Source organism: Mesoplodon densirostris, chromosome X (genome assembly GCF_025265405.1).
Source record: "Mesoplodon densirostris isolate mMesDen1 chromosome X, mMesDen1 primary haplotype, whole genome shotgun sequence".
In the NCBI taxonomy this organism is placed as follows: Eukaryota; Metazoa; Chordata; class Mammalia; order Artiodactyla; family Ziphiidae; genus Mesoplodon; species Mesoplodon densirostris.
The window spans coordinates 79,166,443-79,191,522 of NC_082681.1; the positions used below are offsets into that span (position 1 = coordinate 79,166,443).

Genomic DNA, 25,080 nt, shown 5'->3' on the forward strand with positions numbered 1-25,080 from the left:
AGACCACAACAGTGAGAGGCCCGCGTACCGCAAAAAAAAAAAAAAAGAAATAAAAGGAATCCAAATGGGAAAAGAGGAAGTAAAGCTGTCACTGTTTGCAGATGACATGATACTATACATAGAGAATCCTAAAGATGCTACCAGAAAACTACTGGAGCTAATCAATGAATTTGGTAAAGTAGCAGGATACAAAATTAATGCACAGAAATCTCTTGCATTCCTATGCACTAATGATGAAAAATCTGAAAGAGAAATTAAGGAAACACTCTCATTTACCATTGCAACAAAAAGAATAAAATACCTAGGAATAAACCTACCTAAGGAGACAAAAGACCTGTATGCAGAAAACTATAAGACACTGATGAAAGAAATTAAAGATGATACAAACAGATGGAGAGATATACGATGTTCTTGGATTGGAAGAATCAACATTGTGAAAATGACTCTACTACCCAAAGCAATCTACAGATTCAATGCAATCCCTATCAAGCTACCAATGGCATTTTTCAGAGAACTAGAACAAAAAATTTCACAATTTGCATGGAAACACAAAAGACCCCGAATAGCCAAAGCAATCTTGAGAAAGAAAAACAGAGCTGGAGGAATCAGGCTCCCTGACTTCAGACTATACTACAAAGCTACAGTAATCAAGACAGTATGGTACTGGCACAAAAACAGAAACATAGATCAATGGAACAGGATAGAAAGCCCAGAGATAAACTGACGCACATATGGTCACCTTATCTTTGATAAAGGAGGCAGGAATGTACAGTGGAGAAAGGACAGCCTCTTCAATAAGTAGTGCTGGGAAAACTGGACAGGGATGTGTAAAAGTATGAGATTAGATCATTCCCTAACACCATACACAAAAATAAGCTCAAAATGGATTAAAGACCTCAATGTAAGGCCAGAAACTATCAAACTCTTAGAGGAAAACATAGGCAGAACACTCTATGACATAAATCACAGCAAGATGCTTTTGGACCCACCTCCTAGAGAAATGGAAATAAAAACAAAAATAAACAAATGGGACCTAATGAAACTTCAAAGCTTTTGCACAGCAAAGGAAACCATTAACAAGACCAAAAGACAACCCTCAAAATGGGAGAAAATATTTGCAAATGAAGCAACTGACAAAGGATTAATCTCCAAAATTTATAAACAGCTCATTCAGCTCAATAGCAAAAAAACAAACAACCCAATCCGAAAATGGGCCGAAGACATAAATAGGCATTTCTCCAAAGAAGATATACAGACTGCCAACAAACACATGAAAGAATGCTCAACAGCATTCATCATTAGAGAAATGCAAATCAAAACTACAATGAGATATCATCTCACACCAGTCAGAATGGCCAGCATCAAGAAATCTAGAAACAATAAATGCTGGAGAGGGTGTGGAGAAAAGGGAACACTCTTGCACTGCTGGTGGGAATGTGAATTGGTACAGCCACTATGGAGAACAGTATGGAGGTTCCTTAAAAAACTACAAATAGAACTACCATATGACCCAGCAATCCCACTACTGGGCATATACCCTGAGAAAACCATAATTCAAAAAGAGTCATGTACCACAATGTTCATTGCAGCTCTATTTACAATAGCCCGGAGATGGAAACAACCTAAGTGTCCATCATCGGATGAATGGATAAAGAAGATGTGGCACATATATACAGTGGAATATTACTCAGCCATAAAAAGAAATGAAATTGAGCTATTTGTAATGAGGTGGATGGACCTAGGGTCTGTCATACAGAGTGAAGTAAGTCAGAAAGAGAAAAACAAATACCATATGCTAACACATACATATGGAATCTAAAAAAAAAAAAAAAAGGTCATGAAGAACCTAGGGGCAAGACAGGAATAAAGACGCAGACCTACTAGAGAATGGACTTGAGGATACGGGGAGGAGGAAGGGTAAGCTGGGACGAAGTGAGAGAGTGGCATGGACATATATACACTACCAAACATAAAATACATAGCTAGTGGGAAGCAGCCGCATAGCACAGGGAGATCAGCTCGGTGCTTTGTGACCACCTAGAGGGGTGGGATAGGGATGGTGGGAGGGAGGGAGACGCAAGAGGGAAGAGATATGGGGACATATGTATATGTATAACTGATTCACTTTGTTATAAAGCAGAAACTAACAAACCATTGTAAAGCAACTATACTCCAATAAAGATCTCAAAAAAAAAAATAAAAGATCCCACAAGCTGTGCGGTAAAGCCAAAAAAACAGTAGTTTGTGCAAAAAGGGACTATGGATTTGAGGTGTCAGCAAGCTTCATGAGTCAACAGTGTGAAATGGCTGTCAAAAGCAAGTCAGTCAGGCAGAAATTTGGAGTTCAGAAATCATAGGGAGAGTGTTTCAGTAAACTCTGGGTCAGTCAGAGTCAATTTGAAATGATATATCCTATTTTAGGGCCCCATAATTTTTTTTAGGCATATAAAAAGCATAGACAAGAAAAAAACCCCACTCATGTCCCCAACCCTCCCTTGATGAGTAAAATACAGATAGAACTGAAGCCTCCTGTCTACGCTTTCCTGATCCCATTTGCCTCCCTCCCTCCCAGGGGCAGTCTCTTGAATTAGGTGCTTATTATCCCATGCATGTCTTTTTACCACATATGAGTTCTTATTTAAAATATATGAGGAATTATCTTACACACTTTTAAACTTTATATAAATGGTATTTTATCATCCATCGATGCATGTAGCTCCTGTTCCATTCATTTTCACACTATGAGTATGCCACAATTTACCCATACTCCTCATAGTGCCATATTTCACACTTACAACAAGGCTGCAGTAGTAATAGCTGACATCACTGTGTGCCAGGCAGTGTTAAGTGCTTTCCATATATTAAGCCCATTTTATCAATAAGTATGTTTCCTTGTGCACACATTCAGGAGTCCACTGTGTGTATGTGCTTCATAAAGAGGGAATTAGGGGCTTCCCTGGTGGCGCAGTGGTTGAGAGTCCGCCTGCCGATGCAGGGGACATGGGTTCGTGCCCCGGTCCAGGAATATCCCACATGCCACGGAGCGGCTAGGCCCGCGAGCCATGGCCGCTGAGCCTGCGCGTCCGGAGCCTGTGCTCCGCAACGGGAGAGGCCACAGCAGTGAGAGGCCTGCGTACCGAAAAAAAAAAAAAAAAAAAAAAGGAATTAAACAAAAAGGGGGCGGGTGACCAGCATTATAGGAAGTGATGTTGTAAGAGAAATGGTGGAAGAAAGTGAGGATAGTTTGGCTTGGAACAAATACAGGTGACAGAGCTCACAGAATGATGGATTAGAGTCAGAGGAGACCTCAGTGACCATCTAAAGCCTGATTTGATGTATGAAGCCCCACTCAAACATCCCTGGTCTTATTATCCAATGCTCTATTTATCCTGAGATGATAACAGTTTCTATATAACTTCTGACCTCAGGACCAAATTCTGCCATCTGGAATGACATGGAATCAATTTAACCCCACTTTCACAGCATATATGTTCAAACCTTGAGCATCGTTTTCAATCCCCAGTCCCACTCTGTCCAAATCCTCTCAAAGCTAAATATACCTAGCTCCCTCAATGATTCACCACGTGACATGGTTTCCAAGAATTCTCACCACCTTGGCTAGATACCAATTTGTCCAAGTTCATCTTTAATTGTGACATCCAGAAATGAGCATAACTTTCTAAATGTGGTGTGACCATTGTGAAGCAGATTGAGACAAACACCTCCCTTGTTATGAACTCCATAGTTCTGCTAATGAGTCCTAAATCACAGTAGCTTTTTTCCCCTTGTCATATCTTTGTGGATTCATATTGCATTTACAGTTAAACTCAAGCCCTCGAGTCTGTTTCATATGGACAACCATCACCATTGTTGTGTAGTTGTGAGGGTAAAAGAAACCATTAAAACATCTTCCCCCTCGCCCCCATTATGAGAATAATATATAGTACTTTTTAAAATCTGAAAATCAAAACCATGATTTTTAATATTTAACAATTCTATATAGTCTTTCATCATGTGGAAATGTCAATTTACTTAACTAGTCACCTAACGTTAGATATTAAGATTGTTCTGAAAGAAATTGTTTGCCATTATAAATCATGTTGCAGCAAATATCCTGGTACATAAATACAATCCAAATCTTACCATGATTGACAAGGCCTCTGATTACCCCTCTGACCCGGCCTTGTACTGCACTCTCCCACTTCTCAGTATCCTCCAGCCTCACTGGCCTCTTCAGCTGTTCCTTGATAAGCCAAGCTCATTCCTGCCCTGAGGCCTTTGCATTTACTCTTTCCTTTTCCTGAAATGTTCTGATTTTTTTCTTGACTTGCTCCTTCACTTTGTTCAGATCTCAGCTTAAATATCTCCTCTTCAGAGAGGCCTCTCCCAAACACTCGTCCAAAGTACTCTTTTCCTACCCCATCATTCTCTATGATTTGACTATATTTTCTTTTTATCTCTTATCATCTAAATTTATTTTATTTGTTTTTATGGTCACTATAAGTCTCTCTCCACAAGAATGTGTTCAGTTTCATGAGGCCAAGGATTTTACCTGTCTTGTTTATTGCATCCTCAGCACCTAGAAGCAGTGCCTGATACATAGTTTGATGCTCAAAAAAGATTTATAAATCTTTTTACATATCAATGACTGTTTCCTTAGCATAAATACCTATGTGTATAATTATTGAGCCAAAGGATAGGAACATTTTTAAGGCTTTTGATGCATATTTTCAAGTTGCTTTCCAGAAAGGTATGCCAAACTATACTCCTAACAACAACAGACAGGAATGCCCACCTTAGTCACCTTTGCCAACACTGGACATAACAAAAAAAAAACCCTAACTTTGCTTCTTTGAATAAGACAGAGCAAAAGACAGAGTTCTATGACATGTCCTAGAGACACCTCGCCAGGATGACATTGATCCATTGATTGTTACAGGCTGGGTATGGTCCTCTGACCATTTACACATTTATCTATATTATATGCCTCAAAAACACTCTATTACCCTGTCCATGTGTCTTTATTTTATCCAAAGTACAAGAGTGGCATCTGAAGGGCTATCATAAGGAAGAACAATTAGACTTTACATAGCCAGGACTCATGGGGATGATTTATAGGACAGCTCAACAAGGAACAACTTTCCAACACCTACTTGGAATACAATGGGCTGCCCTGTCTCACGACTGTGAACCTCCCCCTACTAGATTGCTTGTTTTCAAGCAAGCAGAGGCTAGATAAACACCTGGGAGTGCTATTATAGAACAGTCATGACGTACATGACAGATGTATTCACACGAATGCCATGTGCACTAGCTTTAGCTTCATCCTATTTTCTCTCACACCAGGACGCAGATCAGAATATAAGAGAGGGAGCAAGATCTTGCCACAGACAAAATCTCAAATATGATGTATGTGGGGTGTGTGTGTATACGTGTGTGTGTATCACAACTGCTAGCAACCCACCAGCATGTCCCAACACCATAGCTGAGAACCACTATAATAGAGAGATTCTTTATATAAAAGAAGTGGGAAGTCGAGATGAAAGACCTCTGGGGTTCCTTTAAGCCGGTGGTTCTCAACCCTGGCTGCATATAAGAAATCTCTGGGGAGCTTTTCAAAAAGGCCAGGTCCCACCTCAGACCAATTAAATCAGAATATCTGGGGGTGGGGTCCCAGGCAACCTGTGTTTAAAAGCTCCCTGGGGGATTCTAACGTGCAGCCAGGGTTGAGAATTATTTCTTTAGAGTCTATAATTCTTCTAGCACTGATTTCAGTGTTATATTATATCCAGAATGATAAGATCTGGTAAAAATTGTAACATAAAGGATACCAGGCTAGGAATTAGGAGCCTTGGTCTCTAGTCTTATATTTAATACTTGGCATGACCTTGGACAAGTCACTCCATCCAAGTTTATCTATCTCCATTCTTCCATTACTAGAGACCAGAATACCTCCTCCCTCTTTTCTGCCAAAGGGGACAAATGGGAATATTTGTAAAAATGCTTACAGTGCTTTAATAACAATACCTGCATGATATTTTATCCTTCACAAGGTGCTCTTGCATATATTCCTTCTTTTAACTTCTCAGATACCATATAACCCCATATAAAGGTAGTATTATTAAAACCCATTTATTAAAAACAACAACAACAAAACCCATTTATACAACTTTGACTGTTACTTTGACTCAGGATATTAGTGCTGGAAGGGACCCTATATATCACTATTCTAGCCTCATCCCTTTATTACATAAATAAGGAATCTGAGGTTCAGAGAGATTAAGTGACTTGCTTAAGGCCATCCAACTAAACAGTGGCAAACTCAAGACTACAACTCATGTTTACCTGGCTTCTAAGCTATCACTTCTTTACTACAGCACATGGCCTATCCTTCCGCATCTCCTTAGTACAAATAGGAAATATGGCTGAATGAGGAAAACTAGTTTTTTCAGCATTAGCTTTGGACAAGTCATCATTTTGGTACCTGCTGCAGTCTCCTTTGCAGATACCTAGTGATTCATACCAGCCGGCTTCAGCTGGGTTGAAACAATAATAATCAGGATGGCCTTCATGCAAAGCATCAAGGTCTACAGCTGATGTGTCTACAAGCAGTCTGATCAAAGAGCAGTCCATGTACTTTGAGGCCTCCAAAAGGGAGAAACTAGATTGTATGTCAACTTGCTCCCCTTAAAGCCCAGTTATATTCTCAAGTTATAAAATCAGGGGAAAAGCCTAGAAAAGAATCATCTCTCAGTGTTTTAGAGATAGGATTTATCATTGATAGCAAATATCACTTACTTGCATTTTTGGCTATACTTCTATATTTCCTTTTTAAGCTAACAGCAACAGTGCTATTATATCTATGCTTGTGTGTGTGTGTGTGTGTGTGTGTGTGTGTGTGTATGATAAGCTTTCCTCAAGGACAAGTATACCCATATTTGCTTGCCATTTGGAAACTCCTTCCCCAGAGTTTTAGGTCCTCTACCATTTGTTTCTGTGTGTACTTCTCACCTGTGCTTCCTATTACTGACCTTTTCATCAACAATCAGCTCATGCTTACCACTTCAACCACAGTAGAGAGCATAAATGTTTGCTGAGTAAGTGAATCAAAGTCAGACATGTTCTGCCCCATTTTCTCTCAGTGTCCTAGCTCTGTGTCCTGCTACCTCTACTATCAAGTCTTTGCAATATGCTATTCATTGTGCCAGAAAATGGCTTCCCAGGTGCTCCCAAGACTGTATTTCCCTTTCTGTCTTATAATGAAGCAAGAGTCGTCTCTTTCATGGCATGTTCATAAACTATATCTATTTGGTTTGGCTTTACAGTCACTCTTAAAAGCCCCTCAGTCCATCTCCCTGAGATGAGTATGCTGAGGTCCTGTGATGTGTTCCTATTTCTTTGGCTTGTTTTCCCATTAGATTATAAGCTCTCTGAGGCTAAGGATGAGCTCTTAGTCCCACTAAGAGCACATGGTATGTTGCATGCCTGATGACTTTCCAAATGACTTAAGGCCACCACGGCTGTCTATTCCTCATGACTTGCTTCTCTCTGGTGTTGTGGCTTTACAAGGCTCAGTTCCCCATGTGGTGCACTATCAGCTAATGAAATTGGATAACCTTCCAGGAATCCAGCTAGGGTAATTTGTGAGCTGTTCTCTTTAAGAGGAATGTGGCTGCAGGCCACAGTTGGGGTAGTGATGAACTGTAATGCCTGGGAAGTTAATGTTTCAACATAGAACACCTAGGTTTGATAAATACGTAGGATTATCATTGTGTAAGTAAATAGAGCATGCCTCAAAGTCAGATTGTTTCTAACTAGCCTTAACTTTGGTGTGTTCAATCTTAAAGTTCCCACTCAGCTTCTGGTCTACAATTTTTACTGACATGACCATGATGTGGTAGAAACAAACTGGACTTGGAGTCAGAACATTTGATTTCAAGTCCTGACTGTCACTTTGTTTTATGTCCCTGGGCAAGGTCATTTCCCTCTTGTGGGTCTCAGATCCAGCTGTAAAATACAAATAATAAACACCTCACTGGATTTTCTTTGGTGACAATGAAAAGAGGTAACATATATGAGAATGGTTTATAAACTGTAAAGTGCTTTAAAAATGTGAAAGATTATTATGGTCACACTGGAACCAGTTTCAATGAGATGGTATAGAACACTACTACTTGTTCATACTGGTCAGAACTTGAAAACATGAAAAGAGCCTCCCTGTGCACCCAGGCAGCCCTCTCAACTAGCCCCCGGTTCCATACAGAGCTGGCCCAACAAGCACCCCTCAGCAGAGCCAGTGCCTCTGAACACGATCGAGGGACTGAGGTGTAGGGTCTGGGGCTGGCACACCCTCACTGTCAGTGAAAACTAATGACTAGAACCCCTGAAAGAGATGAGCTGCCTCCTACCCCTTGGATGTTCTTCTTGGACACCTTAACTAATTTTGTTGGCTTCCATTCCTCATCATCCCCATCACCACCATCACCATCACTGTCCTCAGGCTCATTCACAGAATATTCTGGACAATACTTTATATCTTTGATGTCCATGCTTTGCTCCAGGAACTTTTCTTTAAACCGGGAAGGTTTGGGCTAAGAAAAAAAGTTTGGAATGGTTATTTAATTAAAAACAACAACAACAACATGTGGATTATATCTTCCCAGTAGCTGCTGCCAGCTATATTCTCAGAGCAGAGATTTCAGATGCCCTCAAATATACCCCACTTGGCTTTACCAATCAGAAGAAATTCTGCTTTAGCCTTTGGCCTCACAGAGTCTTTGAAGGGAGAGAAACTGAAGGGATAGAGGCTGAGCAATCTGAGGGAGGAGGGAAGAACTCATGATATGATAAATATCTTTGGATGGACAGCCGAACACTGCTCTTTTCTATGTGCCTCCTCCTCAGTTGTGTTGCATAATGCCTGTACATGGTCCAAAGTCAGCCGTCTACGGAGGCAGAATGCCTATTTTCCTCAAGATTTTACTGTAGTTTTATTTGGGACTCCATAGAAAATTGAGATGCTGGAATGTGGGAATTTTAACGCTCAACCACTTCTGAAAGGTGATTTTAGTACACTCACCCCAAACCTTGGCTATGCGAAGGTATCACAGGCCCTGAGCAGTTTACCTTAGGTGGGATATATTCGAAAGAAGAGTCTGGAGATAGAAGTGTATCCTTAGGAAGATGAGATTTCTGTCTGCTGGCTACTTGGAGGAGGTTCAGTTTCTATTTGAAAAGAAGAGACAAAGTGTACATTGCAGGGCAGCTTCTGAGAGTGTTCATGGCTAAAACATAAAGATTCCTAAGTTAGCTTAATCTTAAGCCATGGTAAAGTGAGGCAGGGTAAGAGCAAAGTAGGTTGAAGGACTCCCACTTTACAAGATCAGTATTAGATTCAGAAAAGAGCAAATTAAAAAATGTGTGGGCTCCCCTGGTGGCGCAGTGGTTGAGAGTCCGCCTGCCGATGCAGGGGACACGGGTTCGTACCCCGGTCCGGGAAGATCCCACATGCTGCGGAGCGGCTAGGCCCATGAGCCATGGCCACTGAGCCTGCGCGTCCGGAGCCTGTGCTCTGCAACGGGAGAGGCCACAGCAGTGAGAGGCCCGCGTACCGCAAAAAAAAAGTGTTTATACCATCTGAAATGCACATGACTATACCACATGGAAACTAGATGTAGACCTCATAAAATTGAGCCAAGTCATTATACTCAGGGTTGTTCCCACGAGCTGGCCTCAGTTGCAAGAGGGTCTCCCAGGGCTTATTAAATGGGTGGGAAGCTGTACTACCTGCTTCATGATTTTGTTCTCTTGGAGAAGTTGCTGATTTTGCTCACACACTTCCTGCATCTTCTCAAGTTCTTCATCCTATTTCCAGATAATGCAGTGATAGGTGGGGTTATTTTGGGCACTACATGTGGGTTACCAAACAACTCACAGGGATGAAAACATACTACTGCCAAGTTGCTGGCAGCAGGTGGTTTTTGCACAGCAGGCACTGGCGCCCAGAGAAATGCCTGATCCCCGCCAACTCCTAGGTGTCCTGAGTGCCACCTCTATTCCAACACTTCCAAGCAGCCACGACCGCACTTGCAGGAACCATGGGCTCTGCTCTACATGCCTTCCTCATTCTTTTCTATTTTCTAGCCTGATATCCCTTATTCACATCAGGATGCTGATGAAGAAACCCACCCAGAGAGTCAGCTGTTTCTTTAAAGTCTACAGATGCTTTTGCCCATGCTTCTCAACACAGATTAGGCAGTTTATTTGCTACACTAATAAGCCTGATTAAATTTCCTTGGCACTTACGATAATTGGATTCATGCCTACGACCTTAACACGTTTGGTTATGTCTTTGATGGGCGGTGCCAAGGAAGCTGTAGAGACTGGTGGTTCAGGAAAAAGACTCTAAGTTGGATAAAATAGTGCTCCAACATGCTACTAAAGGGTGTGGTGTTCCCAGCCTCTGGAAGAAATGTAGACCCCAGGCATTTTACAAACAGGTCAGGTCTTAACTCAGAACAGGCACAGGAAGAGACAGCTAAATGCCCCTAGGATTCTACTGGATGATTTAACTTTCTCAACTCTTTAGAGCTCAGCGTTGAGGCAAAGAAGCAGGAGGCCTCAAAATCTGGTATGGGGTATGTACTGTCATTTCTGTACCAAAACGGAGGTTATCCTACGTGTGGCTACATCCTAAACACCCCAAAATTGATCAAACAGGGCAACAAGGCAATAGAGGCTACCATTATAAAGCTTTTTTTCAGTAGGTAATTACTCTTTCCTGCAGGTACAGTCATGTAAATCAGACAGGATTCTCAGTCAGGCCTGGGGAGCCCATCTCTGGAGACCTTTGCCTCATCTCCATACCTGACACTTCAGGATGCTCAGCAGCTGTTGTTCCTTTTCGCTGACGGACTCCTCTAGCTGCTTCTCCACCATTTGGCTTTGCTGCAGCTGGCTGAGGAGGTATAGCACCTAGAGAAAGATACAACCCAAAGGTACCAAAGGAATGAGAGGAAAAAGGAATTCTGGTTTAGTCCAAGCAGTGATCCAGTTACTCCTTTGTGATTTCAAAGTAAATTGTTCTCTTTGGCTCTCATGGCTTGAAGTATCATCATGTTCATCTTGGTATTAAAGTTGGAGGCTAAGAGCCATTGTCACTGGTATGTGTAAACTTATTAGATAAGTCGTTTTTCTCTATTTCTGATTTCTTATTTGCAAAAATTGGAAAAGACTACATGGTCTTTTGAAGGAAACTTCATACCCCCATTATTATTATTATTATTATTATTATTATTATTTTTAACTAACAACAAAGAGCAACAATGGTTTGTTTTTCAGTATAGCTTCTTGGCTTGCCAGCTTACCTTCTCTTGGTGCTGTTGCTCCACTCTCACCAGCTCTGCCTGTAACTCTGTCTCTATTTCAGCAAAATGATTTCGTTCCTCAAACAGCATCTTCTGCATATCAGCACAGCTGGCCTTGTTCTGTTTCAGGCTACTTTCAAGCTTGCTGACCTGTATTTTGGAGGAGACCAGCTGGAAGGGATAAAAGAAGATCAGTTTATTTGGAGAATGGCCACCTTTCCCCATTCATTAGGCAGGAAAGTGTCAGCTTTCTTGAAATGGACTGAGAAAAGTTCTTCAATGTCCAAGTCCATTCTTATGTTGTCATGTCATATGGATTCTACCATTGAATAGAATCACCACCACCCAAACCAAGAGCCGAGATAGATATCTGTTGAGATATGTATCTTAGAGCTGGAAGCCACTGCTGAGGTCATTTAATCTCTTGTTTTACCTCAAGGAAGAATAAATCTAACACAAACAGTATCTGACAATTTCAAATTCTGATACTCAAGTTCTTCCATAATTTTAAAGAGAAATCCATAGCACACAGCCTTATGGCTAATTATGTCCCATTTCAGAATGTCTGTTGTGGCCTCTCCCGTTGCGGAGCACAGGCTCCGGACGCGCAGGCACAGCGGCCATGGCTCACGGGCCCAGCCGCTCCGCGGCACGTGGGATCTTCCCGGACCGGGGCACGAACTCACATCCCCTGCATCGGCAGGCGGACTCTCAACCACTGCGTCACCAGGGAAGCCCTAAACTTTCTGAATATAATACATGTCAGAGGTGTTTTAAAAAGTAGTATAGTATAATATTTTACATTTGACCTGTGGCCTACTATGGCATTCTGATCTTTTCATAATAACAGTGAACATTTATTGAGCACCTGCTATGTACCAGGCATGGGTATCAACTTGCAACTCATATATATATATACATATATATATATATATATATATATATACACACATATATATATGTATATATATTTATTTTTTTTAAAATATGGAATGCTTCACAAATTTGTGTGTCATCCTTGTGCAGGGGCCATGCTAATCTTCTTTGTATCATTCCAATTTTAGTATATGTGCTGCCGAAGAGAGCACTCATATATATTTTTAAGTGACTGGCTTGTACTTGCCCACACCAACCTTTACCCATAAAACTATTTCTCTAATGTTTGTGTCATCGTGGCTTCTACCACGAACAGTGGCAATAACACTATGATAGTATTCTAGGCTAACATCTTACTTCAACCCACCAAGCCAGACCCCGAATTGCTGAGAGGAAGAGAGATGTTTACCTCTCCAATCAAGTATTTCAGGGCACACTTGGCTTCCAGAATGGTAGCAATATTCTCCCAGCGGTGTTTTGGCCTGTCTTCACTTTCTGCATCCAGCAGCTTCTGCTGTAGGTCAGCAATCTGAGCACTCCTTCAGGGAAAGAAACAGTGAGCCTTATTTGTAGTAGCCTCAACACCAAGGAGAGGGGAAGAGCTCTGAGGAGAAACTTCAAATAGTTTCACGGACAGAGGTGTCAGTTAAATACCATTTAAATAATGATTGAGTCATCTGGTTAGGGTTTTTTTTCTTTTTTTGCGGTACGCGGGCCTCTCACTGCTGTGGCCTCTCCCGTTGCGGAGCTCAGGCTCCGGACGCGCAGGCTCAGCAGCCATGGCTCACGGGTCCAGCTGCTCTGCGGCATGTGGGATCTTCCTGGACCGGGGCACGAACCCGTGTCCCCTGCATCGGCAGGCGGACTCTCAACCACTGCGCCACCAGGGAAGCCCTGGTTAGGGTTTTATACAGTATCTCAATTCTTGTTACAAAGGGATGCTAAGACTAACCAAATGGTTTTATTTTATTAAATACTGGTTGAAATAAGTGGGTCATATAGTGGGACTTGGAAAGATTTGTTTTAGTGAGGCTTTTGTTGTAGCACATTGACCATAATGTGACTTTGTCTTGAGGCCACATAAGCTGGAACTGTGACGTGGTGGCTCACCTATGCAAGGACAAGATTCAGGTTAGAGACCTTAAGGAAAAAAATCTCAGAAGAACAAACAGGTAGATGCTCTTTGCTGGAATCTAAAACCAAACTGATACCTATGGCTGGTGTCGTGAGAGGTTATCTTGGAGTACCTGTCACAGGACTGAGAAGTTTCTATGAAAACTAGATACCATGACCCTGGTTATAGCTTCCAGATACTTTACGGTCAAGTATGGCCTGAGACTGAGATGTATACAACATTTCAGTTTTGTCAATAGCTTCCTTCTCAAATTTGCTAGGTGTCCAGTAAGAGGGAGCATACCGGCATGTGTGTAACATGCAGTGCTATGTAAGGTACTATAAAGAAGATGGGTACTAAAATAATCTAAGATAGCAGTTCTAAACTTTTTGGGTCTTAGGACCCCTTTACACTCTTAAAAATTATTGAGGACCTCTAAGAAATTCTGCTCATGTATGTTATACCTATAGATATTTACAGTATTAGAAAGTAAAACTGAGAAAAACATTTATTAATTCACTTAAAATCATAACAATCCATTATACATTAACAATTACACCTGCAATGACACTATTTCCAAATAAAGTCACATTCTAAGGTCCGGAAAGGACATGAATGCAGGGTGGGGGAGTGTGTGTGTCACACACACACACAACAACATTTTCTAACACAAAAAATAATGTAGTGAGAAGAGTGGGATTGTTTTACATTTTTACAAATCTCTGTAATGTTTGGTTTAGTAGAAGATAGCTGGATTCTCATATCTCCCTCTGCGTTTAATCTTTTGTGACATGTTCTGGTTGATGTAAATGAAGGTAATCTGGCCGCACATGGATATGTAGCTGGACAAGGGAGGAGCATTTTATTTTATTTTATTGTGGCGGTGCCATGCGACTTGCGGGATCTTAGTTCCCCGACCAAGGACTGAACCCAGGCCACTGCAGTGAAAGCGCTGAGTCCTAACCACTGGACTGCCAGGGAATTCCTGGGAGAAGCTGTTTTTTTTTTAAATTTTATTTATTTTTGGCTGCGTTGGGTCTTCGTTGCTGTGCATGGGCTTTCTCTAGTTGCGGCGAGTGGGGGTTACTCTTCATTGCGGTGGCTTCTCTTTGTTGAGGAACAGGGGCTCTAGGCGCACGGACTTCAATAGTTGTGGCACTTGGGCTCGGTAGTTGTGGCTCGCGAGCTCTAGAGTGCAGGCTCAGTAGTTGTGCACAGGCTTAGTTGCTCCACGGCATGAGGGATCTTCCCGGACCAGGGCTCGAACCCGTGTCCCTTGCATTGGCAGGCGGATTCTTAACCACTGTGCCACCAGGAAAGTCCCCAGGAGGAGCTTTTTTTTTTTTTTTTGCTGTGTGCGGGCCTCTCACTGTTGTGGTCTCTCCTGTTGCGGAGCACAGGCTCCGGATGCACAGGCTCAGCGGCCATGGCTCACGGGCCCAGCTGCTCCATGGCATGTGGGATCTTCCCAGACCGGGGCACGAACCCGCGTCCCCTGCATCGGCAGGCGGACTCTCAACCACTGCGCCACCAGGGAAGCCCAGGAGGAGCATTTTAATAGTCTTTTCAGATAATTGTGGATATTCTTCTTTGAGGCTACACCACAACCCAACAAGTTCCTTAAAAGTTAGTTGAAATGTGGTTACTTGCAATCTGAATGGATCTTTTACTGAAACGTGATTTTGTATCATGTCCTTTGGACAGTCATACAGAGCCTTCAAATCAACACATTTCATTACACAATATAAAAAAGACCATAATTGTTAATATCACTACTGGTCTCATTAGAAAAGTTATGAAAAACTGTCAAGTTTACAGTGGCAGATACACATTATCCAAAATTCTAAGTTTTGCTTGAAAGCTCAAATTTTATTTTTGGTGATAAACACTGTCATTTGTTTTCCTTGACTTGACAGGCTCACTTGGTTCATTTTTGAGAAAATGTCTGTCAAGTACCCAAGTCTGAGTAACCATAGTTTGTCAGTCGTTCTTTCAAGTAAAAATGATGTCCCATGAAAAAAGAGGCCTGTTAAACTCACACCTCAAACAATTGCACAAGTGCTTTTCCTCGAGAGAAACATCATCCTTCGGCATCAGCACAAGTGGTTTATGTGTTCTTCCCATTCTGTCACACAGAATATTAAAAAGATCTGAACTCAAGGGTTGAGATTTAATAAAATTAATAATTTTTATTGCTTTATCAAAGCCAAAAGTAAAACTGACTTTTAAGTAAAACCAAGAGTGTGTGGTGGTGAAGTATTCAATGAGTGCTAGTACAGGTTTGTGCCACTGCTTTGATTCAAGCTAAGGTTTTAGCAGTTTTGTCCACTGTTGCTTTTGCAGTATCATGGCAAATGTCAGTGTAGTAAAAACAGCAAACAATGTCTTAATATTATTATAAAAACAGGGAGTCACCTAGACTCCCTGAAAGGGTCTCAGAGACCCCCCAGGAGTTTGTAGACCTCACTTTGAGAACCCTGGTCTAATATATAGTCCTTTCCTTTAACAAGCTTACAATCTGTCTAGATTGACAAGACTAATCCATGTAAAATAATTAATAAATATAAAGATAACATACATCATCTATACTACATGACCGAGTACTGTAAGTTCTGAAGGAGTTTAGAGAAGAGGAAAATTAGTGAGGGATGAAGAGTCAGGGAAGGCTTCTTGGAAGAGGTGGGCTAGAACACTTCAGAGTTGTTTTATCTATCAAATGCCCTTTCTTGTCCTTAGAGAAATTCCCTTGATTAAAGTCACCTCTGTCTAACTGCCCTCTACCTGGCACCTGCCCTACATTTAAATAATCATTTACTTATGCACAATGGTGTGCAGGTAAATGTTTAACAAACAGTACCTAAAAAACCAGATCTGATTTGTAGCTTTTGCTTGTTTCTGTAGTGTGAATACTCTCACCAAAGGAATTGTAAGCTCTCAACAGTTTACAACCGTCTTAAAATTTTAACAAACAATTCCAACACACCACTGTCAGTCATTATACTGTTTCTACTCGAGAGCGAGGACAATGTCATCTATTCTTTCTATATATCCCAACTGCATCCAGTGCAGCACAAAGCAGAAACTCAAATGTTGAGCAACTTAAAGACGTATCCAAAGATAAACAGCTAGTATGTGTTGCTAAAAACAAATTAAATGGTCTCCAAGGTCTTCTGGGCAATAAAATTCTATTACCCTAAGACACTATAAAATATCTGTCAAAGTTCTGTTTCTTCTAGATTTCACAGATACTTAAAAAGAAAGTAACAGTGATTAAAGAGAAGAGCATTCATTGAGCACTTCTAATATGCCAAGTACTGTGCTATGTACTTTACTTTCTAATCTCATTTAATGGTCATGATACTTTACTTATGCATTATATTATATCTACTTTGCTGATTATCTCTAATTCTCCTTCTCCCAGGTTGTTGATCTTCTGGTATCATTTCTTGGGTTCCTCTAAAGTTTTGTTTTTAGTCAGTTCTTGTGGTATATGATAAAGACCATAGGCTTTGGAATTAGATAAACTGAGTTTTGAATCCCAGTTCTGTATAAACTTTAGCAAATTTTTTAAGATCTTTGAACTTTAGCTTAGATCTCTAAAGTGAGAAGAATGATACTTACCTCACAAGGTATACCTCATAGGGAGAGACTGAATGAGAAAATGTATCTAACATGTCTAGTGAAGTGTATAGCTCAAAAAATCGTTACTTTCTCTTGTATCTCCTACATCACAAAGCTTCTGAAAAACAAGCTTTTGAATAACTGATTGATAGGTTCTATTTTGATTCAAGGCATAAATTTTTATAATGCCTTAGACATAGTCCCATTACCTGAGTTCCATTTCAGTCTCTAGGCTTTCAATCTGCTTTGTAATGGAATCCTCTGACTCAGAAACTTGACCACGCAGTTCAGCAAGTGAGAATGTACGCCTCTGTAAAGAAGAACATTGGGGATGAGGGTGAAGTACTACTTGGAAAGTAATTCTCCAAAGTAGTGAGGGCTTCTGGGGAGTGTGGAGTCTGATCATTGGTAACATATTTCCATAGGGCACTTACGCGGAGTTTAGGAGGTGGATTCTCCCCAGATTCCACTTTTTCTTTGAGTTGAGCCACATCCTGAGCCAGGATCTTTCTGTCTTCAAGAAGGTCACTCAGATGGCGTTTGGCTTCCTCAGTACTGACCATAACCTCAATTTCATTTCCAAGCCAACTCTAGAAGATAAATCAGTGATGTTGGGTTAGGGATGAGGAATCTCTGGCCCATGGGCTATATTCAGCTCCAGATTTAATTTCACTTGGACCAGAGCCCAAGTGACTAGAAGTGAGATTTCCATTTGTGCCTATACTGACCAAAAATCCCAATAATGCTCTAAGAGCCTTTAACAGCAATATCCCAAAAGGTCACAAGAAAAGTTTTCTGCAGAAAATCTTTCTCCAGATATCCTAGCATTTCTATGTATTCTGTCTTTACCGTCTCCACTTTCTCCTTAACCTCTGTCCTTAACAAGTCATAATATAGAACTGAAGTATATTTAGATTATCTGTTCTATTTAATAAATAGATAACTATTATTAATCTTTAAAATAGATGAATGGAATTTTTTTAAAAAGCAAACAAAATTAACTAAATTCAGTTTTTAAAAAAGTAACCATCCCTGAGAAACCTTTCACTTTTGGATGAAGATATACCATGCTAAGAGTAATCAAAGAAAGCTGGAGTGGATATATTAATATCAAATAATATAGAATTTACTTCAAAGAATATTATTAAGAAGAACAAAGACTGGAGGTATCATGCTCCTTGATTTCAAACTATACTACAATGCCACAGTAATCAAAACAGTATGGTACTGGCACAAAAACAGACACATGGATAAATGGAACAGAATAGAGGGCCCAGAAATGAACCCACACTTATATGGGTAATAAATCTATGACAATGGAGGCAAGAATACACCAATGGGGAAAAGACAGCCTCTTCAATAAATGGTGATGGGAAAACTGGATAGCTAGATGCAAAAGAATCAAACTGGACTACTCTCTCACACCATGCACAAAAATAGATTCAAAATGGATCAAAGACCTAAATGTAAGACCCAAAACGATAAATCTTTTTAGAAGAAAACATAGGCAGTAAGCTCTTTGACATCAGTCTTAGTAATATTTTGGGGGCTATGTCTCCTCAGGCAAGGGAAGAAAAGCAAAAATAAACAAATGGGATTATATCAAACTAAAAGCTCTTGCACAGTGAAGGAAACTACCAACGAAAGGCCACCTACTGAAGGGGAGAAGATATTTGCAAACGATATATCTGATATGGGTTAATATCCAAAATACACAAAGAACTCATACAATTCAACATCAAAAACAAACAAACAAACAAACAAAAATGAACAACCAGGTTTAAAAGTGGATAGAGGATCTGAATAGACATTTTTCCAAAGAAGACATACAGATGGCCAACAGGCACATGAAAAGATGTTCAACATGGCTAATCATCAGGGAAATGCAAATCAAAACCACAGTGAGGGGCTTCCCTGGTGGCGCAGTGGTTGAGAGTCCGCCTGCCGATGCAGGGGACACGGGTTCGTGCCCCGATCCTGGAAGATCCCACATGCCGCGGAGCGGCTGGGCCAGCGAGCCATGGCCGCGGAGCCTGTGTGTCCGGAGCCTGTGCTCCGCAACGGGAGAGGCCACAGCAGTGAGAGGCCCGCGTACAGCAAAAAAAAAAAAAAAAAAAAACACAGTGAGATATCACCTCACACCTGTCAGAATGGCTATTATCAAAAAGACAACAAATAACAAGTGTTGGTTATCCATTTTAAATACAGCAGTGTGTATACCTGAAACTGTCACAACATTGTTAATCAACTGTATTCTAATATAAAATAAAAAGTAAAAAAACAAAAACAAGTGTTGGTGAGGATGTGGAGAAAAGGGAACCCTCATGCACTGTTGGTGGGAAGGTAAACTGGTGCAGCCACTATGGAAAACAGTATGGAGATTCTCAAAAAATTAAAAATAGAACTTCCATATGATCCAGCAATTCCACTCCTGGGTATTTATCCAAAGAAAACAAAAACACTAATTAGAAAAGACATATGTACCTCTATGTTCATTGCAGCATTATTTACAATAGCCAAGATACGGAAGCAGCCTAAGTGCCACCAATAGATGAATGGATAAAGAAGATGTGAGATATATATATGTATATATGATGGAATATTACTCAGCCATAAGAATGAAATCTTGCCATTTGTGACAACATGAATGTACCTAGAGGATATTATGCTTAGTGAAATAAGTCAGACAGAGAAAGACAAAAACTGCATGATTTCACTTATAAGTGGAATCTAAAAAACAAAACAAATGAACATAACAAAACAGAAACAGTTATAGATATAGGGAACAAACAGGTGATTGCCAGGGGGAGGGGCATAGAGGGAGGAAAGAAATAGGTGAGGGAGATTAAGAGGTACAAACTTCCAGTTGCAAAATAAAGGAGTCAGGGGTATGAAATGTACAGTGTGGGGAATATAGTCAATAACTATATAATATCTTTGCATGGTGACATACTGCAACTAGACTTATCATGGTGATCATTTAAAAATGTATAGAAATATTGAATCACTGCTGTGTAATAGGAACTAACATAGTGCTGTAGGTCAATTATACTTCAAAAATAAACAAACTAACAAACTCATAGAAAAAAAGATCAGATTTGTGGTTACCAGAGAGGCAGTCAGAGAGGCAGTCAAAGGTACAAACTTCCAGTTATAAGATTAAGTAAGTACTAGGGATGTAATGTACAACATGATAAATATAATTAACACTGCTGTATGCTATATATAAAAGTTGTTAAAAGACTAAATCCTAAGAGTTCTCATCACAAGAAAAAGAATTCTTTTCTATTTCTCTCTCTTTTTTTTTTTTTTTTTTTTTTGCGGTACGCGGGCCTCTCACTGTTGTGGCCTCTCCTGTTGTGGAGCACAGGCTCCGGACGCGCAGGCTCAGTGGCCACAGCTCACGGGCCCAGCCACTCCGCGGCATGTGGGATCTTCCTGGACCGGGGCACGAACCCATGTCCCCTGCATCGGCAGGCGGACTCTCAACCACTGTGCCACCAGGGAAGCTCTATTTCTTTAATTTTGTATCTATATGAATGATGGATGCTCACTAAACTTATTGTGATAATCATTTCAAGATGTATATAAGTCAAATCACTATGCTGTACACCTTAAACTTTTGCAGTGCTGTTTATCAATTTATCTCAGTAAAACTGAAAGAAAAAAGAGGAATATTATCAAGGATAAAGAAAAGATAATTTCATAATGGTAAGGGAGTCAATTATTCAAGAGAACTTAATCCTTAATGTTTATGCCCCTAATATACAAAGCACCAAAATATCTGAAACAAAATCATATATAAGCCAACAAAGGAGATAATATGGAATCATAAAAATACTCAATTGATCCAAAAGAAGCCAGAAAACAAGGAAAAGGGAATGAAGAACAGATGGGACAAATAGAAAACAAATAGCAATATGATAGATTCAAATCAACCCATATCAATAATCACATTAAATGTAAATGGTCTAAATACCCCAATTAAAATGCAGATTGTCAGACTGGATTAAAAAAGCTAGACTCAACTGTATACTGCCTACAAGAAAACCACTTTAAAAACGCACAAAGGCACAAAGAGGTTAAAGCTAAAAGGATTTTAAAAAATATACCATGCGAACATTAAAAGAAAGCTGGAGGGACTATATTATTATCAGAAAAAGTAGATTTCAGAACAAAGAATATTGCTAGGGATAAAAATGATCATAATAATAAACTTTTTTTTTTTTTTTTTTAGCGGTACGTGGGCCTCTCACTGTTGTGGCCTCTCCCGTTGCAGAGCACTGGCTCCGGACGCACAGGCTCAGTAGCCATGGCTCACGGGCCCAGCCGCTCCACGGCATGTGGGATCTTCCCAGACCGGGGCACGAACCTGTGTCCCCTGCATCGGCAGGAGGACTCTCAACCACTGCGCCACCAAGGAAGCCCTAAACTTATTATTATTATAATAAACGGATCAATTAATCTTATATGTTTATGCCTCTAAAAACAGAGCTTCAAAATATATGGAGCAAAACCAGAACTATAATAAGAAAAAGACAAATCCATAATTCTAATTGAAGATTTCAATACCCATCTCTAAGTAACCGATAGAACAAGTAGGCAGAAAATCAGCAAGAATACAGTAGAAATGAATGGCACAATCAATCAAATTAACATGATTGACATTTATAGAACACTCTATCCAACAATAGCAGAATATACATTCTTCTCAAGTACACACAGTTTGAACATTTGCCAAGACCATATTCTAGGCCGTAATAAGTCTCAATAAATTCAAAGGATTCAAGTTATATAAAGGATACTCTCTAACCATAATGAAATTAAATTATAAATCATAACAGAAAGATATTTGGAAAAATCCCCTAATACTTGGAAACTAAATAACATCATTTTAAATAACTGTGGATCAAAGAAGAAATCAACAGGGAAATTAGAATGTATTTTGAATTGAATGAAAACATAACTATCAAAATTTGTGGGATGTCATTAAAGGAGTATTGAAGGGGAAATTTATAGCACTAAATGTTTATATTAGAAAAGAAAAGAACTCAAATCAATGACCTCAGGTTCCACTTTTAAGAAACTTAAAAAAAAAGCCAATTAAATCCAAAGCAGAAATAAGGAAATAATAAAGGTCAGATTGGAAATTAATGAGCTAGGGTTCTGGGGGTATTGTTTTTAATTGTGGTAAAATATACATAACATAAAATTTACTTTTTTTTTTTGCGGTACACGGGCCTCTCACTGTTGTGGCCTCTCCCGTTGTGGAGCACAGGCTCCAGACACGCAGGCTCAGCGGCCATGGCTCAGGGACCCAGCTGCTCTGCGGCATGTGGGATCTTCCCAGACCAGGGCACGAACCCGTGTCCCCTGCATCGGCAGGCGGACTCTCAACCACTGCACCACCAGGGAAGCCCTAAAATTTACTATTTTAACCATTTGTAAGAATGAGCTGGTTCCTTGATAAACCTTAGCCAAACTGATCAAGAAAAAGGAGAGGGCTTCCCTGGTGGCGCAGTGGTTGGAAGTCCGCCTGCCGATGCAGGGGATGTGAGTTTGTGCCCCGGTCCGGGAGGATCCCACGTGCTGCGGGGTGGCTGGGCCCATGAGCCATGGCCGCTGGGCCTGCGTGTCTGGAGCCTGTGCTCCGCAGCGGGAGAGGCCACGGTGGTGAGAGGTCCGCATACTGCAAAAAAAAAAAAAAAAAAAAAAGGAGAAAAGACACAAAATATCAATAACAGGAAGGAGATAGAGGACATTACTAGAGTTTTTACACACATTAGAAGGATAATAAAAGAATATTATGAATAACTTCACACCAATAAATTTGACAATTTAGACAAAACACACAAACTACCAAAGCTCACTCAAGAGGAAATATATAACCCGAACAGCCCTATATCTATTTAGAAAACTAAATTACAGTTAACCCCTCCTCCCCACCAAAAGCAACAACTAACAAAAACATCCTTCAGTTCCAGATGGCTTAACTTGTGAACTGTACTAAACTTCCTCTTCTTTTTTTTTTTAAGGATTTTTATTTTTATTTTTTAAAATATTTATTTATTTATTTATGGCGGCATCGGGTCTTAGTTGCGGCATGCCGGATCTTTTGTTGCAGCATGTGGGCTCCGTAGTTGTGGCGCATGGGCTCCAGAGCGTGTGGGCTCTGTAGTTGCGGCACGCGGGCTCAGTAGTTGCGGTGCGTGGGCTTAGCTGCCCCATGGTGTGCGGGATCTTAGTTCCCTTACCAGGGATGGAACCCGCAATCCCCTGCATTGGAAGGCGGATTCTTAACCACTGGACCACCAGGGAAGTCCCCATACCAAACTTTTAAGGAAAAAATAATATTAGCTCTATACAAACTCTTACAGACAATTGAAGAGGGGGCAATAGTTTCTAACGTATTCTAAGAGGCCTTGATACCAAAATCAGACAAAGACACTACAAGAAAACAACAGACCAATATCCCTCATGAACACAGATGCAAAAATTTCACACGAAATTTTTATTTTAGCAAAATTTTAATTTTATGTATTGTTGAATTCAACAATACATAAAAAGGATGATATATCACAACCAAGTGGAATTTATTCAAAGAATGCAAGGCTGGTTCCATATGTGAACATCAAAGTCATTCACCAAATCAACAAACTAGAGACAAAAAGTATTTGACAAAATTTATATACACTCATTGGAAATTCCCTGGTGGTCCAGTGGTTAGGACTCGGCACTTTCACTGCTGGGGGCCTGGGTTTGATCCCTGGTCAGGGAAGTAAGATCCTACAAACTGCGCGGCATGGCCAAAAAAAGAAAATTATATCCACTCAGGATAAAAACTCACAGCAAACTAAGAATAGATAAGAACTTCCTTAAGCTGATAAAGAGCCTCTATGAAAAACCTATAGCTAATGTCATACTTAATGGTAAAGACTGAATACTATTCCCCTGAGATCAGGAATAGCAGAAGGGTTTCTACTGTCACTACTCCTATTCAACATCATCCTGAATGTCCTAGCCAGTGCAACAGGGCAAGTAAAATAAATAAAAGACATATAGATTATAAAGGAAGAAATAAAACTATTTATAGATGGCATGATTGTCTATGTAGAGAGTCCCAAAGAACCTACAAAATAGCCACTAAACTAATAAAACCAGAAGATAAAAGTTAATATACAAAAATCAGTTGTATTTCTACATACCAGCACTGAACAACTAGATAAATAATTTGGCAGTTTTTCTTTTTTTTTAACTTTTTATTGTTTTGATATTATTAGATTTTTAAAAATTTTATTTTTGGCTGTGTCAGGTCTTAGTTGTGGCACGTGGGATCTTTGTTGCGGCATGTGGGATCTTTAGTTGCAGCTCTCGGGCTCTTTGTTGAGGCACAAGGGCTTCTCCCTAGTTGTGGCACATGGGCTCTGTAGTTTGCAGCACTCGGGCTCTCTAGGTGAGGTGCGCACACTCAGTAGTTGTGGTGTGCAGGCTTAGTTGCCCCGCGGCGTGTGGGATCTTAGTTCCCCTACCAGGGATCGAACCTGCGTCCTCTGCATTGGAAGGTGGATTCTTTACCACTGGACCACTAGGGAAGTCCCTTGGCAGTTTCTTATAAAGTTAAACATACACTTACCATATGACCGAGCAATCCCACTCCTAGGTATTTACCCAAGTGAAATGACTACCTTTGTTATACAGAAACCTGTATGTGAATGTCTTTATAGTGGCCTTATTCATGATCACCAAAAACTAGGAAAAAAAAAAAAGACTCCAAGATAACCTTTAACAGGCGAATAGATAAACTGTGGAACATCCATACGATGGAATAATACAGGCAACAACATGGATGAATATCAAATGCCTTATGCTAAGTGAAAGAAGCCATACTGTATGTTTCCAATTATATGACACTGATGCAATGCAAAGTGAAAATAATAATGACAGAATACAGATCAGTGTTTGTGAAGGGCCAGCATATGGATGTGGGAGAAACTGACTACAAAGTGTTATAGGGGAATATAGAACTATTCTATATTTTTATTGTGGTGGTGGTTATACACCTATATATGATGTTAAAACTTGCAGAACTACAGTAAAAAGGGT

The 25,080-nt window shown here is 40.3% G+C and overlaps 1 protein-coding gene and 1 non-coding gene across 3 annotated transcripts in view; both read right to left on the reverse strand.

The window, feature by feature from the left end:
• KIF4A (kinesin family member 4A) overlaps nucleotides 1-25,080 on the reverse strand; it is a 129,113-nt gene that overhangs the window by 8,106 nt on the left and 95,927 nt on the right. For both annotated transcript variants that reach the window (XM_060086773.1, XM_060086774.1), the window contains exons 21-28: nucleotides 17,412-17,567; nucleotides 17,187-17,287; nucleotides 12,652-12,781; nucleotides 11,367-11,537; nucleotides 10,867-10,974; nucleotides 9,787-9,864; nucleotides 9,127-9,225; nucleotides 8,409-8,591 (exon numbers count right to left, since the gene is read on the reverse strand). In XM_060086773.1, coding sequence (XP_059942756.1) covers nucleotides 8,409-8,591; nucleotides 9,127-9,225; nucleotides 9,787-9,864; nucleotides 10,867-10,974; nucleotides 11,367-11,537; nucleotides 12,652-12,781; nucleotides 17,187-17,287; nucleotides 17,412-17,567 — 1,026 coding nt within the window. The remainder of the gene's footprint in view (nucleotides 1-8,408; nucleotides 8,592-9,126; nucleotides 9,226-9,786; nucleotides 9,865-10,866; nucleotides 10,975-11,366; nucleotides 11,538-12,651; nucleotides 12,782-17,186; nucleotides 17,288-17,411; nucleotides 17,568-25,080) is intronic.
• Nucleotides 12,348-12,454, reverse strand: LOC132482826 (U6 spliceosomal RNA). Its single transcript, XR_009530990.1, has one exon. It is a non-coding gene; the product is annotated as a U6 spliceosomal RNA (small nuclear RNA).